The sequence below is a fragment of the Zootoca vivipara genome, chromosome 13, assembly GCF_963506605.1.
Source record: "Zootoca vivipara chromosome 13, rZooViv1.1, whole genome shotgun sequence".
In the NCBI taxonomy this organism is placed as follows: Eukaryota; Metazoa; Chordata; class Lepidosauria; order Squamata; family Lacertidae; genus Zootoca; species Zootoca vivipara.
Window position 1 is genome coordinate 15,186,526 of NC_083288.1, and position 19,020 is coordinate 15,205,545.

The 19,020-nt window shown below is 45.7% G+C and overlaps 1 protein-coding gene across 3 annotated transcripts in view; it reads right to left on the reverse strand.

Annotated features, from left to right (window-relative positions):
• The window catches only part of LOC118095091 (RNA binding protein fox-1 homolog 1-like), a 43,285-nt gene extending 25,078 nt beyond the window's left edge, over window positions 1-18,207 (reverse strand). For 2 of the 3 annotated variants that reach the window (XM_035136059.2, XM_035136058.2), the window contains exons 1-2: window positions 18,053-18,207; window positions 3,351-3,572 (exon numbers count right to left, since the gene is read on the reverse strand). In XM_035136059.2, the coding sequence (XP_034991950.2) occupies window positions 3,351-3,572; window positions 18,053-18,139 (309 nt within the window). In that variant the 5' untranslated portion in view covers window positions 18,140-18,207. Of the gene's footprint in view, window positions 1-3,350; window positions 3,573-4,310; window positions 6,490-18,052 lie in introns of those variants that run through there. The other variant, XM_035136060.2, reaches the window with a different exon arrangement.
• Window positions 18,208-19,020: the final 813 nt, after the last annotated feature.

Genomic DNA, 19,020 nt, shown 5'->3' on the forward strand with positions numbered 1-19,020 from the left:
GTGGTACAGTCCATTCTATCGCCTAAGGACTCTGCCATTCCATCATTCTGCTATGTGTGGGCACCAAGCATGAGAGCTCACATAATATGAAACAAAATATAAAAATTCCTTCAGTAGCACCTTAAAGACCAACTAAGTTTTTATTTCATCAGAAGTGTGCATGCACACGAAAGCTCATACCAAAATAAAAAATAAAAAAATAAAAACTTAGTTGGTCTTTAAGGTGCTACTGAAGGAATTTTTTTATTTTGTTTCGACTCAGACCAACACGGCTACCTACCTGTAACTCTAATATGAAACAGTTGTGCCGTGTGCCCTCTTCCCCACCACATCTGAACAGCGTTCAACTACCCTCAGACCCTGTTATACTCCCAGTCATGGCTCCCCCACAAAGGATAATGGGAACTGTAGTTTGTTAACTCTCAGCTCACTTGACAAACTGCAGTTCCCATTATACTTTTTTTGGGGGGGGGGCGTCATGACCGTTAAAGTGGTATAAGAGTGATTTGAAGGAATGGTGTGGGTGCGATTTATACTAGATCTGTTCTTTTCTCTACAAACCTGGTTACAATTTGGGGTTAGTCTGGAGAGAGCCAAACCACGAGTTCAGGTTCGGAGGCACGCTATGCCAAACGCTGGCTTGGTTCTGTGTGGCACATCAGCCATGATCTCCTCTCACACACCATACACAATTTTCCCCTCTCCACAAAGAATCCTGGGAACTGTAGTTCACTAATGGTTCTGCGAGTTGTAGCTCTGTGATGGGTAAACTACTGTTCCCAAGAATCTTTGGGCAGGTGCTTTGAATGTATGGTTGTGTACCATAGCTGCCAAGCCTCCCGTTTTCCCCAGGAAACCCCCGTTTTTCCAGCTGTCCCCAGCCGAAAAAACGGATTTTTTTGTTTCCCCCCGGTTTATTCTGGCGCGGTGGCCATTTTGGAACTGGGCGGAGCATGCTCAGAAGCGACTTTTGATGCTGCTCTGCTCAGTTCCAAAATGGCTGCAGTGCGACTTCTGGTGTGGTGGCCATTTTGGAACTGGGCACAGCAGCATCAAAAGTCACTTCTGAGTATGCTCCGCCCAGTTCCAAAATGGCCACCACGCTACTTCCAGCATGCTACTTTCGGTCCGGTCCCTTATTTTTCAGAGAGGAACTTGGCAGGTATGTTGTGTACCCAGCTGAATAATACTCCTGTTTCTCCTACCACAGTAAAAATTGCTACCATATTTGACCTCAGATTGCTGTGAATATGGTGTTTCCTGCTTGGCTAAGGCATCTGGGTGATTTCGAGAGAAGCGAGAGAGAGAGAGTTTAGGCAAGACTAGTGAAACATCTTGGGGAGGTTCAACACGGCGCAACTGAAAACAGAAACTCGGGAGTTTCTGCCATGTCAGAAGGATCTTACTCCATGACACACCTCTCCATGAAGAAACTCCCCACATTCAGAATTTGATTACTTTCATCCTAAATGTATGCACAGGTAAGAAACCAATGAGGCTTGGTGTGATTCAGCAACTGGGGGCAGAGAAAGGAAATGATGCCCTTGGCCTGCAGCACAGATTGCCATGAAAAGAAATGGAATCCATCCGTAGAGATTCCATGTCTCTAGGCCCTATGATCACCTCAGATTGTTATCTAGAGGAAGGGACGACTGTGTCTGCATCTCTGAGTGCAAGTGCTTTTTTTTTTTTTGAAAAAGTTTCTGGTCTACAAAAAAGAAGAAGAATATCCATTGGTCTCTCTTCCTCACGCTAATCTTGTCCTTCCTCAGAAGTCTAACTTGGTGAAATTCCAGTGGGAGAGCTATGTTACATCACATGATTTCTCTAAAAGACATGTTGTTATTTCAGGAAGAAGCTCCTCCAGAGTATCTGGAGGGGAAGAAGCAACTCCCTGGCATTTAGACCCAACATCAGGACATAGGCAGCAATTAGCTGAACTAATACCTGCCCAGGGCCACCCACACACACACCCCCAAATGACTTGGAGCTGCCATTTTTAATTTCCCTCCATGTCTTGGAATGGTGCTACATCAGGGGCATCATGGGAAATGTAAAATGGCAGCTCCAAACCACCTGGCGGCGGCTGCCAATATCAGATAAGACCATCAGGGCCAACCGACATAACAGGGGGCTCAGCAGAAGACATTGTGCCTAGGTCACCTCAAACCTCAGCCAACCATTTACTGGTACTGTGCTCAGGCACAATGCAGCCATGAGGGAGGAGTAAAAATTGAGCACTTACAAGATGGTAAAGGGAATGGCTACAACAGAAACCCAGGGAAAGCAGATCTACAAGGAGCTACTAAAATGGGTTCGGAAAGGATCATAGGTAGAGTCTTGATAGGAACTAGTTTTTTCCAATAGTGAAGGGTCAGGCACCCCCAAACTCGGCCCTCCCAATGTTTTGGGACTACAATTCCCATCATCCCTGACCACTGGTCCTGTTAGCTAGGGATGATGGGAGTTGTAGTCCCAAAACATCTGGAGGGCCAAGTTTGGAGATGCCTGGTGTAGGTAAAGGAGGAAAGGGCAGCGGTTATTTCGGGGTGGGGGATAATTATTAGGTCCCATGAATCTGAATCTCTCTCCCCCCACCTCTCTCTGTGTGTGCTGTCAACAAGCAGCAGTTGTTTAGTAGTTGACCAAAAGCACATTCTACATATGCTCAGAGGCACTTTTCCTTGTTTGTTCCAAGATTTGGGGGCCTCTAACTTTTCACATGTAGGAGTTGGTAATGGTTTGCTTCATGGCGCGAGGGTGGAAAAACATGCCACTCCCTGCACATGGGGTGGAGATGATGTTCTTTATTGCTTCACAGGTGTCAGGGCTCAATCCCGAGAACCCAAAGGGCTAAAGGCAGCCCCCGTGGTGAACCATGACCACGTGAAGTCCTGCAAGCCCAACACACACCCATCTTTAGTCTACTCTCATTCTAAAATCCCAAGATCCCCCTCTGCTTTCAGAAAATCCACCTGCCAAACACCAAACCCCCAAGAGATGTCACTTTTCCCAGAGAACCCTGGAGCTGAGGCTCCTGGAGAAAAATCAGGCCTGCCCTACACAGCTTCTGTTGGGGTGCAAGGCAGGAAGGAAGAGATGGAAGCGAAATGCAGCTCTTTCTTGCATTCAGGGTTTTTTCCTATAACAATTTTTTGGGGGGGGGGGTGTTTCCAAATCCGTGAACCAGCTCCTGAACCATTTTGGAGGAATGCTGCAAATGGAATCAGGGCCGTTACGATGCGTGGCACCCACAGCACACCCCTCGAAATAAAAGTACCCCCAAACAGCCCACAATTCCCCATCCATTTGCCCAAGCGAAGCCAGCCAGACCTTCGGCCATCACTTACCGCAGGCGGTGGGGGCAAGGGCAGGGGCTCTGGCGCAGCCGTTCCCTGTTCGGGGAAGATACGAAGGCTGTGATCTGGCGCTGTTGAGCTTGGGTACTCTGAAGGGGTGCTGTGGAGATGGTACTGTGGAGGCAGCCGGGCCTGGGGTGGCGGCGGAGGGTACTGAGCTGGGAACGTCTGTGTCATGGCATCCGCTGGAGGTACCGCTGCATCTGGACTACCCTGCAGGGAGGAAGAGCAGAAAGACAACAAAGTTAGGAGCTGCGAGCAGCGAACAAGAGGGGAGCAATCGCAGCCATTTTCCAGAATCAAGCAGGGCTGGGGGATAGAGCTGGCTAGGCCACCGATCTTCATCCCTGCAACCGCTAAACACCGATTCCTCTCTCACAACACGTCCATCCATCCACCTTCCTGATGCGCTGCTCTCCTTTCCAGACGTTTCCAGTATGCAGCTCGCCTCCTCAGCGACCTATAGACATTGTCCCAGTAACTCTTACAACGCCCCTGCGAGGTAGGATAATAATCCAAAGTGTGCAGGGGATGGAAAGAGAGAGAAAGAGGAAAAATGCCTAAGGTCGTCCAATGATATGGGTGGAGGCGAGAGCTGGATGAGGGAGGTCCCAATCCTTCATCCCCAATGCCCCAAAATCCAGCACTAATAAATTCTGCTCTGCACAATTCTTGTTCACGGGGTACCCTGTCCTCCCATTATCCTGACTAGCTGTCTTTAAGAGACAGGAATAAAGACAGAATTTCAACCCACCCCTAACCTGATAAGCAGCCCACTCCTTCCTCCCAGAGGACCCTGGAGTCTCATCTCACAGCTGCTCTTGCCTGAACTAATTACACTCCTCTCTCTTTTCCTTTCCTTTTTTCCTTGAGAGCTCAGGCTCTCAAGCCAAACCCCACCCCAATTTATCACAATGAGGAAAACGAGGCATCCTGCAAGATTTCACCCACCTACTCCAACAGGCCCCATCCCTTGGCACCTTCCAGAGTCTCTGCCAGGATAAGATGCTCTGGGGGAAAAATGCACACACCCTTTCTCTCCCCCTGGCCCAGGACTATAAAGGCATCCCTTGTGCTTTCCCCTCCGCCATTGGAGAGGAATCGCAACAGGCGCAGGCTCTCCAATTGGCCAGCCTCTTATCAGCACCTCCTCAGCCCTTATTTGGAGTTGCTGTGCTCTCTCTCTCTCTTTGTCTTTCAGCTGTTTGGGGGCTTTTGAAAAACCCAGCTGCAGATAAAGAAGAAAGACAGCTGCAGGATTTCGCTGGAATCTGCAATTTGCCAGGCAGGCTCAGCCCCTATGGCCCACGCACCTGCCCCACCTGTCCCAACAACAGGGGCAAGGATTAATCTGAGCCCAAGGGCTTAGTCCTAGAAGGAACCAGGTTGTTTATGCATCGGTAGTATGAAGATACAGTATTAGGAATTTGAGGATGTGCACTGGCATCTCAGACTGAAGAAAGCAAACAATGCTCCTGTTAGCACAAAGGGCTTTAATTCGGGCTACATGTTTTAGTTGCTTAATTGGTCTGAAACCAAAATATGGTCTGAAGCTCAACATCAAAAAAACCAAGATCATGGCCACTGGTCCCATCACCTCCTGGCAAATAGAAGGGGAAGAAATGGAGGCAGTGAGAGATTTTACTTTCTTGGGCTCCTTGATCACTGCAGATGGTGACAGCAGTCACGAAATTAAAAGACGCCTGCTTCTTGGGAGAAAAGCAATGACAAACCTAGACAGCATCTTTAAAAGCAGAGACATCACCTTGCCTACAAAGGTCCGTATAGTTAAAGCTATGGTTTTCCCAGTAGTGATGTATGGAAGTGAGAGCTGGACCATAAAGAAGGCTGATCGCCGAAGAATTGATGCTTTTGAATTATGGTGCTGGAGGAGACGCTTGAGAGTCCCATGGACTGCAAGAAGATCAAACCTATCCATTCTTAAGGAAATCAGCCCCGAGTGCTCACTGGAAGGACAGATCCTGAAGCTGAGACTCCAATACTTTGGCCACCTCATGAGAAGAGAAGAATCCTTGGAAAAGACCCTGATGTTGGGAAAGATGGAGGGCACAAGGAGAAGGGAACGACAGAGGACGAGATGGTTGGACAGTGTTCTCGAAGCTACGAGCATGAGTTTGACCAAACTGCGGGAGGCAGTGCGAGACAGGAGTGCCTGGCGTGCTATGGACCATGGGGTCACGAAGAGTCGGACACGACTAAATGACTAAACAACCAACAACAACATGTTTTAGTTGCTTAATTGGGAGGATTAATCAACAAAAGATTAATTGGTGGGGTTGAGAGTTGAGGTCACATGCATTACACATTCTAATCTTGTCCCACCCTTTCTCCAAAGGGCTTGTGTATCTTTCTCCCCATCCCCATTATGATAGGCTGAGAGTGAGTGGGAGGGCCAAAGTTCCCCAGCATGCTTCAAGAGCTGTGGGGATTTGAACTCAGAACTTCCCTGTTCTGGTCCCAAATAGCAGCCACTACACACACACATACACAATGATGCTGTTTTGGTTCTGGTGTAGCACTGTGCCAACAGGGATTTGAAAAGGAACTATTGAAGGTGGGATTTCCTTCAGGCGTTATGTGATAGCTTTTGTATGTTATTTCACATTTCTTTCAACATCTCAAAAAGGCATTTATAGAATCACAGAACAGAAGATTTGGAAGGGGCTACTAGCACCACCTAGCTCAACCCACTGCAATGCAGAAATCTTTTGTACTGAAGTTCTGGTGAGATGCAAATGTATTTACATGTATTCAATTGGTTAAAAAGGTGGTTCATGGACAAAATCCATGGTGGGTGACTCTGTTTTAACTATGTGTCCCTGATATCCTCATACTGTCCCTGGAAGTCGTACAACTATTGGCACAATTTGCATTAATGCACACACAAATGTGCTGTGAACTTATTTTTTTTTCCAAATATCAACATATCAGAGAGAATAATCAATACAAATTAAGATGACATAAAAAGACTAAAAACGACTTCCCTCCACCCGTATGTGACTTTTCCTTTTAGATTTTACTTCTCTCGTTGTGTTCTTGTGCTATCTTATACCACTGTTTCTGTTATGCCTACAGGTAGGTAGCTGTGTTGGTTTGAAGTAGTCGAAACAATTTTTTTTAAAAAATTCCTTCCAGTAGCACCTTAGAGACAAACTAAGTTTGTCATTAGTATGAGCTTTTGTGTGCATGCACACTTCTTCAGATACCTGTTATTTCTCTGTCACTTCTCCTTGCGATATCTTAGACTTCATATCAATATAATACCAAAACAATGATTTTTCCATATATTCCTTTACACAACTTCATTCTTTCTTTATTTGATTTTTCTCTTATACTGTAATTGCGGTCAATTTTGCCATATTTATAAATTCACAAAATTTGCTCTGCCAATCCCTTATTGTTGGGGCTTGTTCCTTTTTCCAATTTTTTTTGTGATCAAGGTCCTGGCAGTTGCTGTTGCGTATAGGAATATATTTTTTTCATACTTTTTGGGAAATCTTCCATTACTAAACCCAGAAGTAAAGCTTCTGGGTTTTTTCTTAAACGATATTTTAAATATGCTATTTGTCTGCCAAAGTGATTTTCTTCCTCTCCTGTGAAGAACGATGCTTGAGGAGGGCTGAAGCACAAAATCCTTGCATCAGATCAGACTTTATCTTCAAGAGCCTCAATTCCCACACATGCTAGAGCTTGCAACAGATGGGATGGGAAGCTTTTGTGTGAACATGCCGCCGTCCTACCAGACAGCAGGGCCGGCCCAATGCATTTTGGCATCTAAGGCACCCACTTCCCTGCCAGGGAAGAAGGGGTGAGTGAAGATCTGCCTCAGGAACGGGGGCAGGGAACAAAGAACTACATTGGAATAAAGATCTACATTGTGATGATGATGATGATGATAATAATAAATAATAATTTATTTATACCCCGCCCTTTCCAGTCAAGACGGGCGCAGGGTGGCTAACAACAAGAATATCAAAGCAAGCATAAAAGAAACAATTCAATTAAAATGCAGATTAAATACAATGTTAAAATTAGGAATCTACAAGTGCAACCTCATTTAAATATCTGTAGGATAAAGCCTTAGGGGAGGGTAACACCGGGGTCAGACTGAGTCAGTCCAAAGGCCAAGCGGAACAGCTCCGTCTTGCAGGCCCTACGAAAGGATGACAACTCCTGCTGGGCCCTAGTCTTCTGAGAAAGAGCGTTCCACCTGGTTGGGGGGCTAGTACTGAGAAGGCCCTGGTCCTGGTCGAGGCCAGTCTAACCACCTTGTGACTTGGGATCTCCAGTATGTTATTATTTGTGCACCTTAATGTCCTCTGCGGGGCATACCGGGAGAGGCGCTCCCGTGATCTGCTACCCCTGTGGATCCTGAGGCCTGAGGCGGTCACCTTACCTTGCCTCATGGTTGGGCTGGCCCTGTCAGACAGTGTAGAATAAACCGAGACCTTTGTGCCTGTGCACTTCAGCTGATCTGCCCAGCTACGGCCATAACTGGATCCTAGCCACAATTACCGATTCTCTCGCTACTCCCCATTTAGTTTCTTGCAATGCGCTGTTTGAAAAAGGTATGGAAACGTCAGGTGGTTCAAAATAGGGCTGCAAGATGGTTTGCTTGGACTGGCCAATTCCTGTTGGAAGTGCATCAGGCAGGGCTCATTCAGCTTATTACGTAAGTGCTAATTCTGTTAGTGTTAAAGACAGCGAACCAAGAGGGGTGGAAGTATTTGCTTAGCAACCAGGCAGAGTGACATGAACTTGATTGGGCTCAGGACCGCAATACCTCAAGGACCGCCTCTTTCCATATGAACCTACCTGGACCCTGAGATCATCTTCTGAGGCCCTCCTTCATGTGCCACCTCCTCGAGAGGTCCGGAGGGTGGCAACACAAGAACGGGGCCTTTTCTGCAGTGGCTTCCAGTCTGTGGAATTCTCTCCCCAGGGAAGTTTGCCTGGCGCCCTCATTATACACCTTTAGGTGCCAGGCAAAAACGTTCCTTTTGAACCAGGCCTTTGGTTGATTTGATTGACATCGTATGCCCTTTTAAAATGTGGTTTTTTGGGGGGAGGGGGTTATTGGGTTGTTGTTTTTATTTTGATTATATATTTTGTGGTTTTATATTTTGATTTTGTTCTGTGAACCACCCTGAGAGCTCCAGGTATAGGGCGGTATATACCGTATTTTTCGGTGTATAAGATGCCCCTGTGGGGACTCAAAAGTTTGAAAATGCACTATGCACTATCCGTGTATAAGACGACCCCTTATTTTAAACTTCAAAATTTTAGGAAAAAATATAGTCTTATACATGGAAAAATACAATAAATTCAAATAATAATAATAATAACACCGAGGTAGCACATACTCTGACTGGCTATGTAGTTCCGGGAGAGTTTTCTTCTGTGTGTTTAGTTGGGTGTCTTCATGCTATGTACAAGGCCTGAACTAAGAAAGACAAAATCTCTCTTTCTCCTCAAAGCATAATAAACTGGTCTTTCCCCCTCCCAACTTTTCAGTTCCTCTGAACTTTGCTTGCTGGACTCCGTCTGTGTTATTTAAGTGACTTTGCTCACATCGTGATGATACCAACATTTTATCAGCTTCCCTGGCTCTGGGCCCAATTCAAAGTGATGATCTTAGCTTTTAAAGCCCTTATTGATTTGGAGCCAGGATGTCTGAAAGATCACTTTGGCTCACTTATACCTACCCTTAACTTGAGATATTTAAAGAGGCCCTCACCTTCTTTATGGTCATTCTAGGTGTCCTGTGGGAGGGGTTGATACAGAGTGATTTAAGTTTACACAATTAAAGTGGATTAAAGCACTCTGTTGCTCTTGCACAGCAAATCCACTTTTTAAGACGTTCAGAAAGAGATGGGAAAATGCATTGAAAAGTGTAGAATGAATGAATGACTTAAGAAGAAGACGTAAAAACAACCGCACAAGCAAATCAGGATGAATGGAGGATGAAAGCTCATTGTCATATAATCGCCTCATAAACAAATCAGAATGGCTGCTTATTGCCAGGTGACAACTATTTTTATTCTCCCAAGCCTTAAAAACAAACTGTGATTTTCATGCACTGAGCCTCAATTTATGTGTCATGTAAATTTATTTATTTTTTAGTCATCTGGCTTTATTCTCTCTGCTGAAAATGTTTAGGCTGCAAGTTATCCTTTTATGATTTTGCTATTTTATGCCATTGCATTTTGATAGCATTTTATCGTTGTATGTTTGTGAGCTATCTGTAGAACAGGGTTATGAGCCAGCCTTACATAAATATAGCAAATAAATAAATAGTTGTCACTGAAGTGGGAAACCGGGGTCTGTGCTGTGGCACTGCAGACAACATTTGGGGACTCCGTAACTGTATACCCCTCCATATCAAACATACACCAAACTCTTAACATGGAAAATTCCCACAAGTATCTCTTGGCTTCATGAGCGATTGGCCTGATTCAACAGATTCTTTTTATGTTTTTAGATAAGACCCTCCAAGTGTCCCTATTTTCCAAGGACGTCCCTGATTTAGAGAAGCCATCCCAGTTTCTGATTTAATCCCGAAGTGTCCCAATTTTCCTTAGGATGGTCCTATTTTCTTTGGAAAAATGTTGGAGGGTATGGAGTCATCCAACCCGCCCCCCCCCAAGCTGTCTGAAGGCAATCCTGTATAGGGAAGGTTGTCTTTTTATGTTTAATGTTTTATTATTATCTATATATATAAAAATGTAAAAATCGTGAAAATCCAGGTTCCACTTTTCTTCGTAACCGCTTGACCGATCGTCCTGAAATTTTGACACAATGATCCAGGCCACTCCCTGCGCGTTGTTGGGGGCAAAAATCCCTCAAATCGCACACCTGCGCAGGTACAGACCTGGTTTTCCACCAACTCAAACAGCGCCCTCAAGTGGAATTCCTCCCACAGTACACCCCCTCCCTTCCTGTGAAATCTAAGCCACACCCACAAACCAAATGACATCATCATCAACCAAACAACTGAAACCACCAAGGCGGCCATTATAAGACAGACTAGGCCGCTTTCCAGACTAGGCCGCTTTCCAGACTAGGCCAAGTGGAGGTGGGGGGGGGCAATAGAGGGCAGGGATACGTAATGGGTCAGAACGGGGGGGGGGGAGACACAGGGATGAAACCTGCCCTCTCCACAATATCTCCCCTCGGCCTTGCAGACTAGGCCGCTTTCCAGACTAGGCCAAATGGAGGTGGGGGCAATAGAGGGCAGGGATACGTAATGGGTTAGAACGGGAGGGGGGAGACACAGGGATGAAACCTGCCCTCTCCACAGTGTCTCGCCTTGACTCAGGGGGACTCTGAGGCTCAGGGGGATCTGAAGGGGGGCTATTACCCTCCATTTCACAGACTAACGCACAGCAACGCGTGCAGGGCCAGCTAGTGTTTTCATATATGTTGGATGCTGCCCAGAATGGCTGCGGTGTGGCAACCCAGTAAGATGTGTGGGGTATACAGTGGTACCTCTGGTTGCGAACGCGATCTGTTCCGGATGCCCGTTCGCAACCTGAAAAGGCTGCATCTTGAAGTGCTGCGTCTGTGCACGCACGAGACACAATTCGGTGCTTCTGCGCATGCACAAAGCGCGATTTGGCGCTTCTGTGCATGCGCACATGTCACGGATGCGCCGAACCTGGAAGTAACCCGTTCTGGGACTTTCAGGTTCGGCGCGTCCATAACCCGAAAAGACGCAACCTGCAGCGGACGCAACATGTGGTATGACTGATATATAGTAAAATTATCATTAAGGAAGGGGACATCCCTATTTTCATCGGAGAAATGTTGGAGGGCATGTTAGGTATCAGAGAGATATAGATCTTGTAATAATAAAACAAGTTATATAGAAAGCAGAAGGGGAGACATTTTAAAATCAAAGGAGGGCTCTTTGCCCATTGTCTGAAGCCAGGCATCCCCAAACTTTGGCCCTCCAGATGTTTTGGACTACAATTCCCATCTTCCCTGACCACTGGTCCTGTTAGCTAGGGATCATGGGAGTTGTAGGCCAAAACATCTGGAGGGCCGCAGTTTGGGGATGCCTGGTCTGAAGCAATATACTCTCCAGATGAAAAGAAAACAAAAGTTTCAGCCAATGAATTTTGTGGGACTTTGGTTACAGCTTCAGAAAGAGATGTCAGGCCCAGACACTGAGTACAGGAGAAGTGCTAAATTAAACAACCATATAAATACTGTATAGGTGAAATGAGCATACTGCTGTTCTTCTGAAGAGGGAGTAACTTGCGAGACAGATGGGGCTCCAGAATTCCCATTTATGTGAGAAACTAACTGGTGTCTCAACTGTATCATTATCGGGACAAACTACACTTGCCTGTACCTTATGTTTTTCCTCCTGTAGGGTAAATAGCAGCCAGGGGAGGATGTGTGTTAATCCTTGCCTCCTCACACTCCCGCCCACAACTCTGCAATTTCACATTACCTGGAGTGCACTTTCCCTTTGTTCTTTCGCTTTCCATCCTGCGTTAACGTTCTAAAATCTTGTGCAACCTGCGATAGCATCTCTCATTGGCCAGGGCAACTTTTCAGATATTGATGTAGGCCAGGCACCCTCAAACTGCGGCCCTCCAAATGTTTTGGCCTACAACTCCCATGATCCCTAGCTAACAGGACCAGTGGCTGGGGAAGATGGGAATTGTAGTCCAAAACATCTGGAGGGTCGAAGTTTGGGGATGCCTGATGTAGGCTTTCCCACCCAGGCTGATGCTTTGTAACAGGAGTGGTTAACCTGTAGAACTCCAGATATTGCTAGACAACACTCATCATAGCTGCCAAGTTTTCCCTTTTCTCACGAGGAAGCCTATTCAGCATAAGGGAAAATCCCTTTAAAAAAGGGATAACTTGGCAGCTATGACACTCAATGTTAGCTAGGGCTGATGGAGTTGAGGCCCAACGGCAGGCATCCCCAAACTGCGGCCCTCCAGATGTTTTGGCCTACAACTCCCATGATCCCTAGCTAACAGGACCAGTGGTCAGGGAAGATGGGAATTGTAGTCCAAAACATCTGGAGGGCCAAAGTTTGGGGATGCCTGCCCAACGGCCTTGGAAGGACAAGTTATCAACCCCTGCTTTAAAATTGCCTGAGACACACTGAATGGGAGGGAATATGTCCAGCTTCCTTGAACAGAATAGAGTTTGGTAGCATCAAGAGATAAATCTCTCACCATGAATTCCCCTCCCCACAGCTGAACGAGCCTAGGGCATCCTATGCCATCTAGCATTGCAATGATTAGAACACTTTTGACAGTTTTGTGAAGCAAAGTTTCCAAGACTGGATGCCCTTCGCTAAAAACCTGAGTGCAAAATATTTTTTCTTCCCTTTGGAGCTAAAGGCTTGAGCTGCACATGAGAAAACATGTCAAGAGAGAGAGAGAGAGAGTGTGTGTGCCAAGCGCTTTAAAAAGCCACCTGTCTCCTGTGAAGTTCTTTTCCTCATTTAGGAAACAAAGGGAGTAAATAACCAGCTGAAGTTTTCCAGCCTTCCAACCTGTTCCCTGGGTTTATGTGCTACCGTCCTGTCCCGTCGCTGTGCGAATCACACACACTCGTCACCACTCCACTGGGTGGTTTTAAGCAGCCCTCGGGAGGCCATTTCTTATCAAAGTTGGCTCCACTTGCAGGTCTTATAAATAGCTCCACTTCATACACAGCACCTTCTTGTCAGTCACAGCCCAAGAGGGGCCCGAATTGGGGGTGGGTGGGGGGAGCTGCATACATGCTCATAAATAGATTTACTCTCCAGTCCCAGGGGATCTTTCTGAGGCCCAGGGATTGCTGAGGTGCCTTTGGCAGGAAGCCAGGTTAGCCTTGTATTAACAAAAACAAAAAAAACTTCTGTAGATAGTTTCTCCTCTAGCCTCCATCCCAACGATGGGGAACGAAATACAATGCAAGCCACATTTGAGTTTCTCTGAAATTAATAAAAAAAATAGTAATAATAATCATAATGAGGATGAGGATGATGCTGTTATTTGTACCCAACCCATCTGACTGGGTTTCCCCAGCCACTCTGGGCAGCTTCCAACGTATATCGGGTCCTCCCGAAACAGAGGGCACCTGTTGCGGTGGGACCTACCAATCGGGCCTTGTGTTGTGGGTGGGATCATTTATTTATCTTTAAAAATACTTCTATTCCACTGTATCATTCATATATTTGTCTAGCATATATAATCACAGCAGCTAACAATATAAAAGCATAAAACCAGACAATAAAATCATAGAAAGTGAAAAAGAACAAGTTAAAAGCAAAAAGAAATTAAACGCAAACAGCATTTAGACATCCGTGAGGGGGATGTACTCTTAATTAAATAACAATATTTTGGAGATCCCAAGCCATAAGGTGGCTAAATTGGCCTCAACTAGGGCCAGGGCCTTTTCAGTATTGGCCCCGACTTGGTGGAACACTCTCTCACAGAAAACCAGGGCCCTGTGGGATTTGACATCTTTCCGCAGGGCCTGCAAGACGGAGCTGTTCCGCCTGGCCTTTGGGTTTTGATGTGGGCCATTTTAAAAGGAGGCCGCATTTTAAAACAATTTTTAAATCTAAATTGTCTTTTAATCTGCATTTTAATCAATTGTTTTTCTTTCTTTTGCGTTTTATTGTAATTTTATTGATGTCAGCCGCCCTGAGCCCAGCTCTCACTGGGGAGGGCGGGGTATAAATATATTAATAATAATAATAATAATAATAATAATTGCCTGCATGGCCTGGCAGAATAGGAAAGTTTTCAGCAGGTGTTAAAAAGTTGGCACTGGGGGCACCCACTGAATCTAGTGGCAGGGTGTTCCACAGGACTGGGCCAATGACACTAAAGGCTCAATTTCTCATTGTTGTCAAAGGAGCCTCACCCGTGCAGATGTTCTCACGTGAAACAATCCTCCTCATCATACTCCTCCCATCTGGCTTGGTTTCCCCAGCCATTCTGGGCAGCATATATGTATGTGTTTTGTAAATTGTTGTCTTATTCATTTTAGGTTGCGTTTTCATACTTTTGACGATATATTGGTTGGTTTTCAGTATACATATATCAATCCGAGATTTTTGAAATGTTCAGCCGTTTCAAAGAAAATAAAGAAATAAATACAGCAGTCCCACTTTGATTTCTACAGCTTGCGATCGTGCCTTGTTCATACCAGATCCATATGTGCAGAGGTTCTACCAAGCTGTTAGATGTCCTTCTTTTTGACAAAGCCCCAGCCTGCATATCAACTGGAATACTTTTTATTCCAGCCGCGGGTGAGCACTGATGTTTGTATCAGCTTATTCTTTGCCAAATATACTTCAGTTAGGATTTCCCCTGCAATTCCCCCCCCCCCGAATATTTTCGCACCTCTCACAAGATGTGTGAAATGACAGATGCAAATATTTAGAAAGCTTGTCAAGATTCTCTGTTCTGCCAGGTTTTCAGTTGGCATTTAGGGCCGCCTGAGATATTATGAATGCTGGCTAAATTCCTCTTCCTGGCGCTCAAGTGTCGGAAACGTATAATTGAATGTCTTGATGTGGGTTATCTGTAGGAGGTTTAGTAGCGCGGTCATACCCCATTTATGTATCCCTCTGATGCCTTCAGTTTTATATTTTTATATTTTTATGTATCCCTCTGATGCCTTCAGTTTTATATGTTTATCTTTGTATTGAGAAATTTTTTTTGTTTCTGACTATCGGTCGAATAAAGTATATTGATTAATATTATGAATGCATGAGGCAGAAAATCACAAAGCGAGTGTCCTGTCCCTCTCCCTATACTAAAGCAACAACGTTTGCAAACTTTTAATGGCACACAAAAAGGGGGCCCCTCAGGTCAGGTCTTTTGGGGGATACTAGCAGCAAATACAGTGGAACCTCGGCTCCCAAACCGGAAGTGATTTTCAAATGTTCTTTGGAAGCCAAATGTCTGGCGCAGCCTCCGATTGGTTGCAGGAAGCCACGCCTTGGTCCCCAACCTGTTTCGGGAGTCGAATGGACTCCCAGAACGGATTGAGTTCAGGAACCAAGGTTCTACTGTAGTCAATTATTGATCAATTAGTGATCAATCAATTATCAATTGATTACCACCAGCCATTTTGTTGCTTTGCCTCAGACACCAAAATGCCTCCGTTGCGCCGCAGTTTATCATTGCTGCTGTTTCAAACAGACATTCATCTTCTGCTTTTGCTGACTCATGACTCATAGTTTTGTTGTCTCATTTTTTTTAAGTTGTGTCTTTCCATGGGTTTGAATCTACTATGGGTTTGAATCTTCAAGGTTGCTCACGAAACAAGTCACTTCTGTGTGTGACTTTGACCACTTATTACAGCTGCGGTGGAAAAGGCGGGATAAAAAAATGTAGTTACAAAAAGGGGCACCAACTTGCATGCCACATTGAGGCAGCCCCAAATCCCCCCTGGCGCACGAGCCCCCGTCTGTCGATGGCTCAGCCTCCTGCCCAAAAATATTGGGGGGGGCAGAGTCCCTTCCACCCCCTATAGTTGGCGCCCCTGGTTACAAAAATAAAAGAAAATAAACTGGGAGTTTAAACTTCTTTCACATGTGGTGGGCATGCAAAAAAGGGTAAAGAATATTGGGAGATGATACATATTGAGATGAAAAAATTGTTTAAAGCAATGTGCTCCCCCCAAAACAGAGGCATTCCTGTTAGGAACGACAACAGCGGCTCGGATTTTGTTAGCCTAAAAATGGAGGGTGAATGAGGTCCCTAGTGAGGAGGATTGGCAACTTAATATGATAGAATATGCAGTGTTAGCTGAATAAGAGAGCAAGAATAACAGGTACTTAAAGAGGAGTGGGATTTTTTTTGTAAGTGGAAAATAACTGTACACAGTTGAAATCACTGGCAGTATTAAGGTAAATTCAACAGTATAACATATTTAAAAGGGATGTAAAATGGGGGGAGTGATTTAGATGGCTATACAAGAATATGCAGGAATTATGGGTAAATTAAAAGAACCTTGGAAGGGGAAGGAGGGAAGTCGTTTTATGTGTGTGTATAATGAAAGATGTTCATGTGGAAATATAAAACCTGAAAACGTCAATAAAAATTTTTGTATCTAATAAAATAAACTAGGAGTTTGGCTGTGCTGTTCAGCCGAAGAGGGACACAGAGAGAAACTGTCAGCCACGAATCATTCTGCAAGAACCTCAGCCTTTGTTATTTTGGCCACGCACCTTTAAATCCTTTGTCCGTTGTGCGCCAATGTTCATATTGCACAGAAAAATGAAAAACACAAAGAGGGGGAAGAAGAAGCGAAAACATGAAAGCTGTGTCATTCCTCTCAGTGTGCAAAATACCGAGGGCCTGCCCAGCAGCGCATGCAGTTGCTGAGGGCAGCCATGTTGTTAAGGGCACCAGTGAAGTAGCTCGACGTTCATGTGGTTGCACCTCAGCATAACCATGTGGGATCTTAAGGTGCATGTGGTGAAACCAACCGGGTGTGTCAAAACATCTTTTGCTAGGCCTGCAAATGCCACTTCATTTGCTCAGTAAAATTATTATTATTATTATTATTATTATTATTATTATTATTATTATTCACATGTGCCCCACCTTTCTTCCAAGGCGTTCAGCCCGTGCAGGGATAAAGTATCTGGCTGCTTACTACACACCACACATTTAAAGCACATTTGCCCCCCCCCAAAGAATCCAGGGTTCTGGGAATTGTAGCTCTGTAAACTACAGTTCCCATGATTATTTGGGGGGGGGGTTAAATGTATGGTCTGTACCCAACTTATGAGGGAGATTGGCGCATTCATGTTAACCTGTGTATTGTTTCCTACAAGAATACAGTGGTACCTCGGTTTACAAACTTAATCTGTTCCAGAAGCCCGTTCTTAAACCGAAGTCTGTTCTTAAACCGAAACAGTTCTTAAACTGAGGCACACTTTCGGCTTCTGCTCTTAGACCGAGGTAAAGTTCACAAATCGGGACACTACTTCCGGTTTCACGGAGTTTGTAAACTGAATCGTTCGTAAACAGGGCCGTTCTTAAACCGAGGTACCACTGCACCAGAAATGACCCTTCACTCAGAAGGATTCAGATATGGCATTACATTATAAAGAACCTGGAAGCCACCGTCAGCTTAGCGGGCTTAAAGGCTTGTGGACATAACCAGAAGGCAGTGAGCCCACAAGAGAGAGCCGGTTGCCAGTGTTTGTCCCTTCTCTTCATTCACATGTAAGGTCTTCCTCTCCTTTCGGATTTATCTGGCTGCGTCCACCAAAGTCAGAAGCTGTTTTATGACACCACCATTTTAAACCGGCACGCAATTTAAATCCGCAGAGACTTCTCCCGTTAGGTTTGCAGGGCCTTCCCGTTGACAGAGTCCACCTGCTCTACAGGACCCGCGGGACCCAGGTACAAAATGGACTGGTCTCCACGCTTCCCACCGGAGCCGTGAATATCTCTCCCCTTACAAGGAAAGGACTTTCTCTCTCTTTCTCTGAGCAATTCTGTAAAAATAACTCATCGGGAACGAAGGGATTTATCGTTGCGGGAGACTTTATCAGCTGTCCCCCCCCCCCCAAGACCACCAGCCAGCCGCAGCTGGGCCCTGTCAATGACACAAATCTCGCTCCCTTTCTCTCTCTCACACACACAACACACACTCGCATGCATAGATAGGAAGACAAACAGTCGTACCTGAACCAGCCCGGAGTAACACTGGGGTGCCGGCGGGTAGACAGGCAGGCTGTAGGGGTGCAAAACCACAGCTGAAGGGGAGAGCATGGCACATAATAAAGTCAGGGCCCAACCACCCAGTCCCAGAAGGAGTCAAAAGCACCTCTGTTCGAACGGCTTTGGCACCAGCTGAGGGAGTGCTGAGTGGCAGATGGGAGAGTGCCATTGAGAGACGCCAACAGCTGTTGAGAACACAAGCTCCCCGTCACAAACTTCCTGGGCAAAAAGCATCTGCCCTGGGATACGGTCTCGCCAGGGACATGCAATTTTATGAGGCGCAAAGTCAACACGAGGTACGGAGGCAAACATGGCTTTTCCATTTATGTGTCGCTCAACCACGCCGATGCCGCAAGTTCCACTCGATTTGTCAAATTTTCGAGGGGTTGCTTATGGGTCATTTGTATTGGGATGTTTTGAGATGTGCCGGACACTGTAGATAACAGGGGTCAGCAAACTTTTTCAGCTGTGGGCCAGTCCACTGTCCCTCAGACCTGGTGGGGGGCCGGGCGATATTTCGAAGGGAAAAAATGAACGCATTCCTATGCCCCACAAATAACCCAGAGATGCATTTTAAATAAAAGCACACATTCTACTCATGTAAAAACATGCTGATTCCCGGACCGTCCGCGGGCCAGATTTAGAAGGCGGTTGGGCCGGATCTGGCCCCCGGGCCTTAGTTTGCCTATCCATGCTGTAGAACCTATTCTTTTCAACTGTTCACTGTACAACCAGCTACGTAAACGCGTGTCCCCCTCCCTTTGGGTAGTTTAACACCATGACAAAATGAAAATATCAGATTCTACCTGTCTGATATTAACCCGGAGGTAACTGCAAGGGTTGCTGAGTTTCTGTCAATAGTTTCTCTTAGAGTGGCACTGTTTAGCAGGAAGACACTCCAATGAAAACTCCTGTTACTACAGTGGTACCTC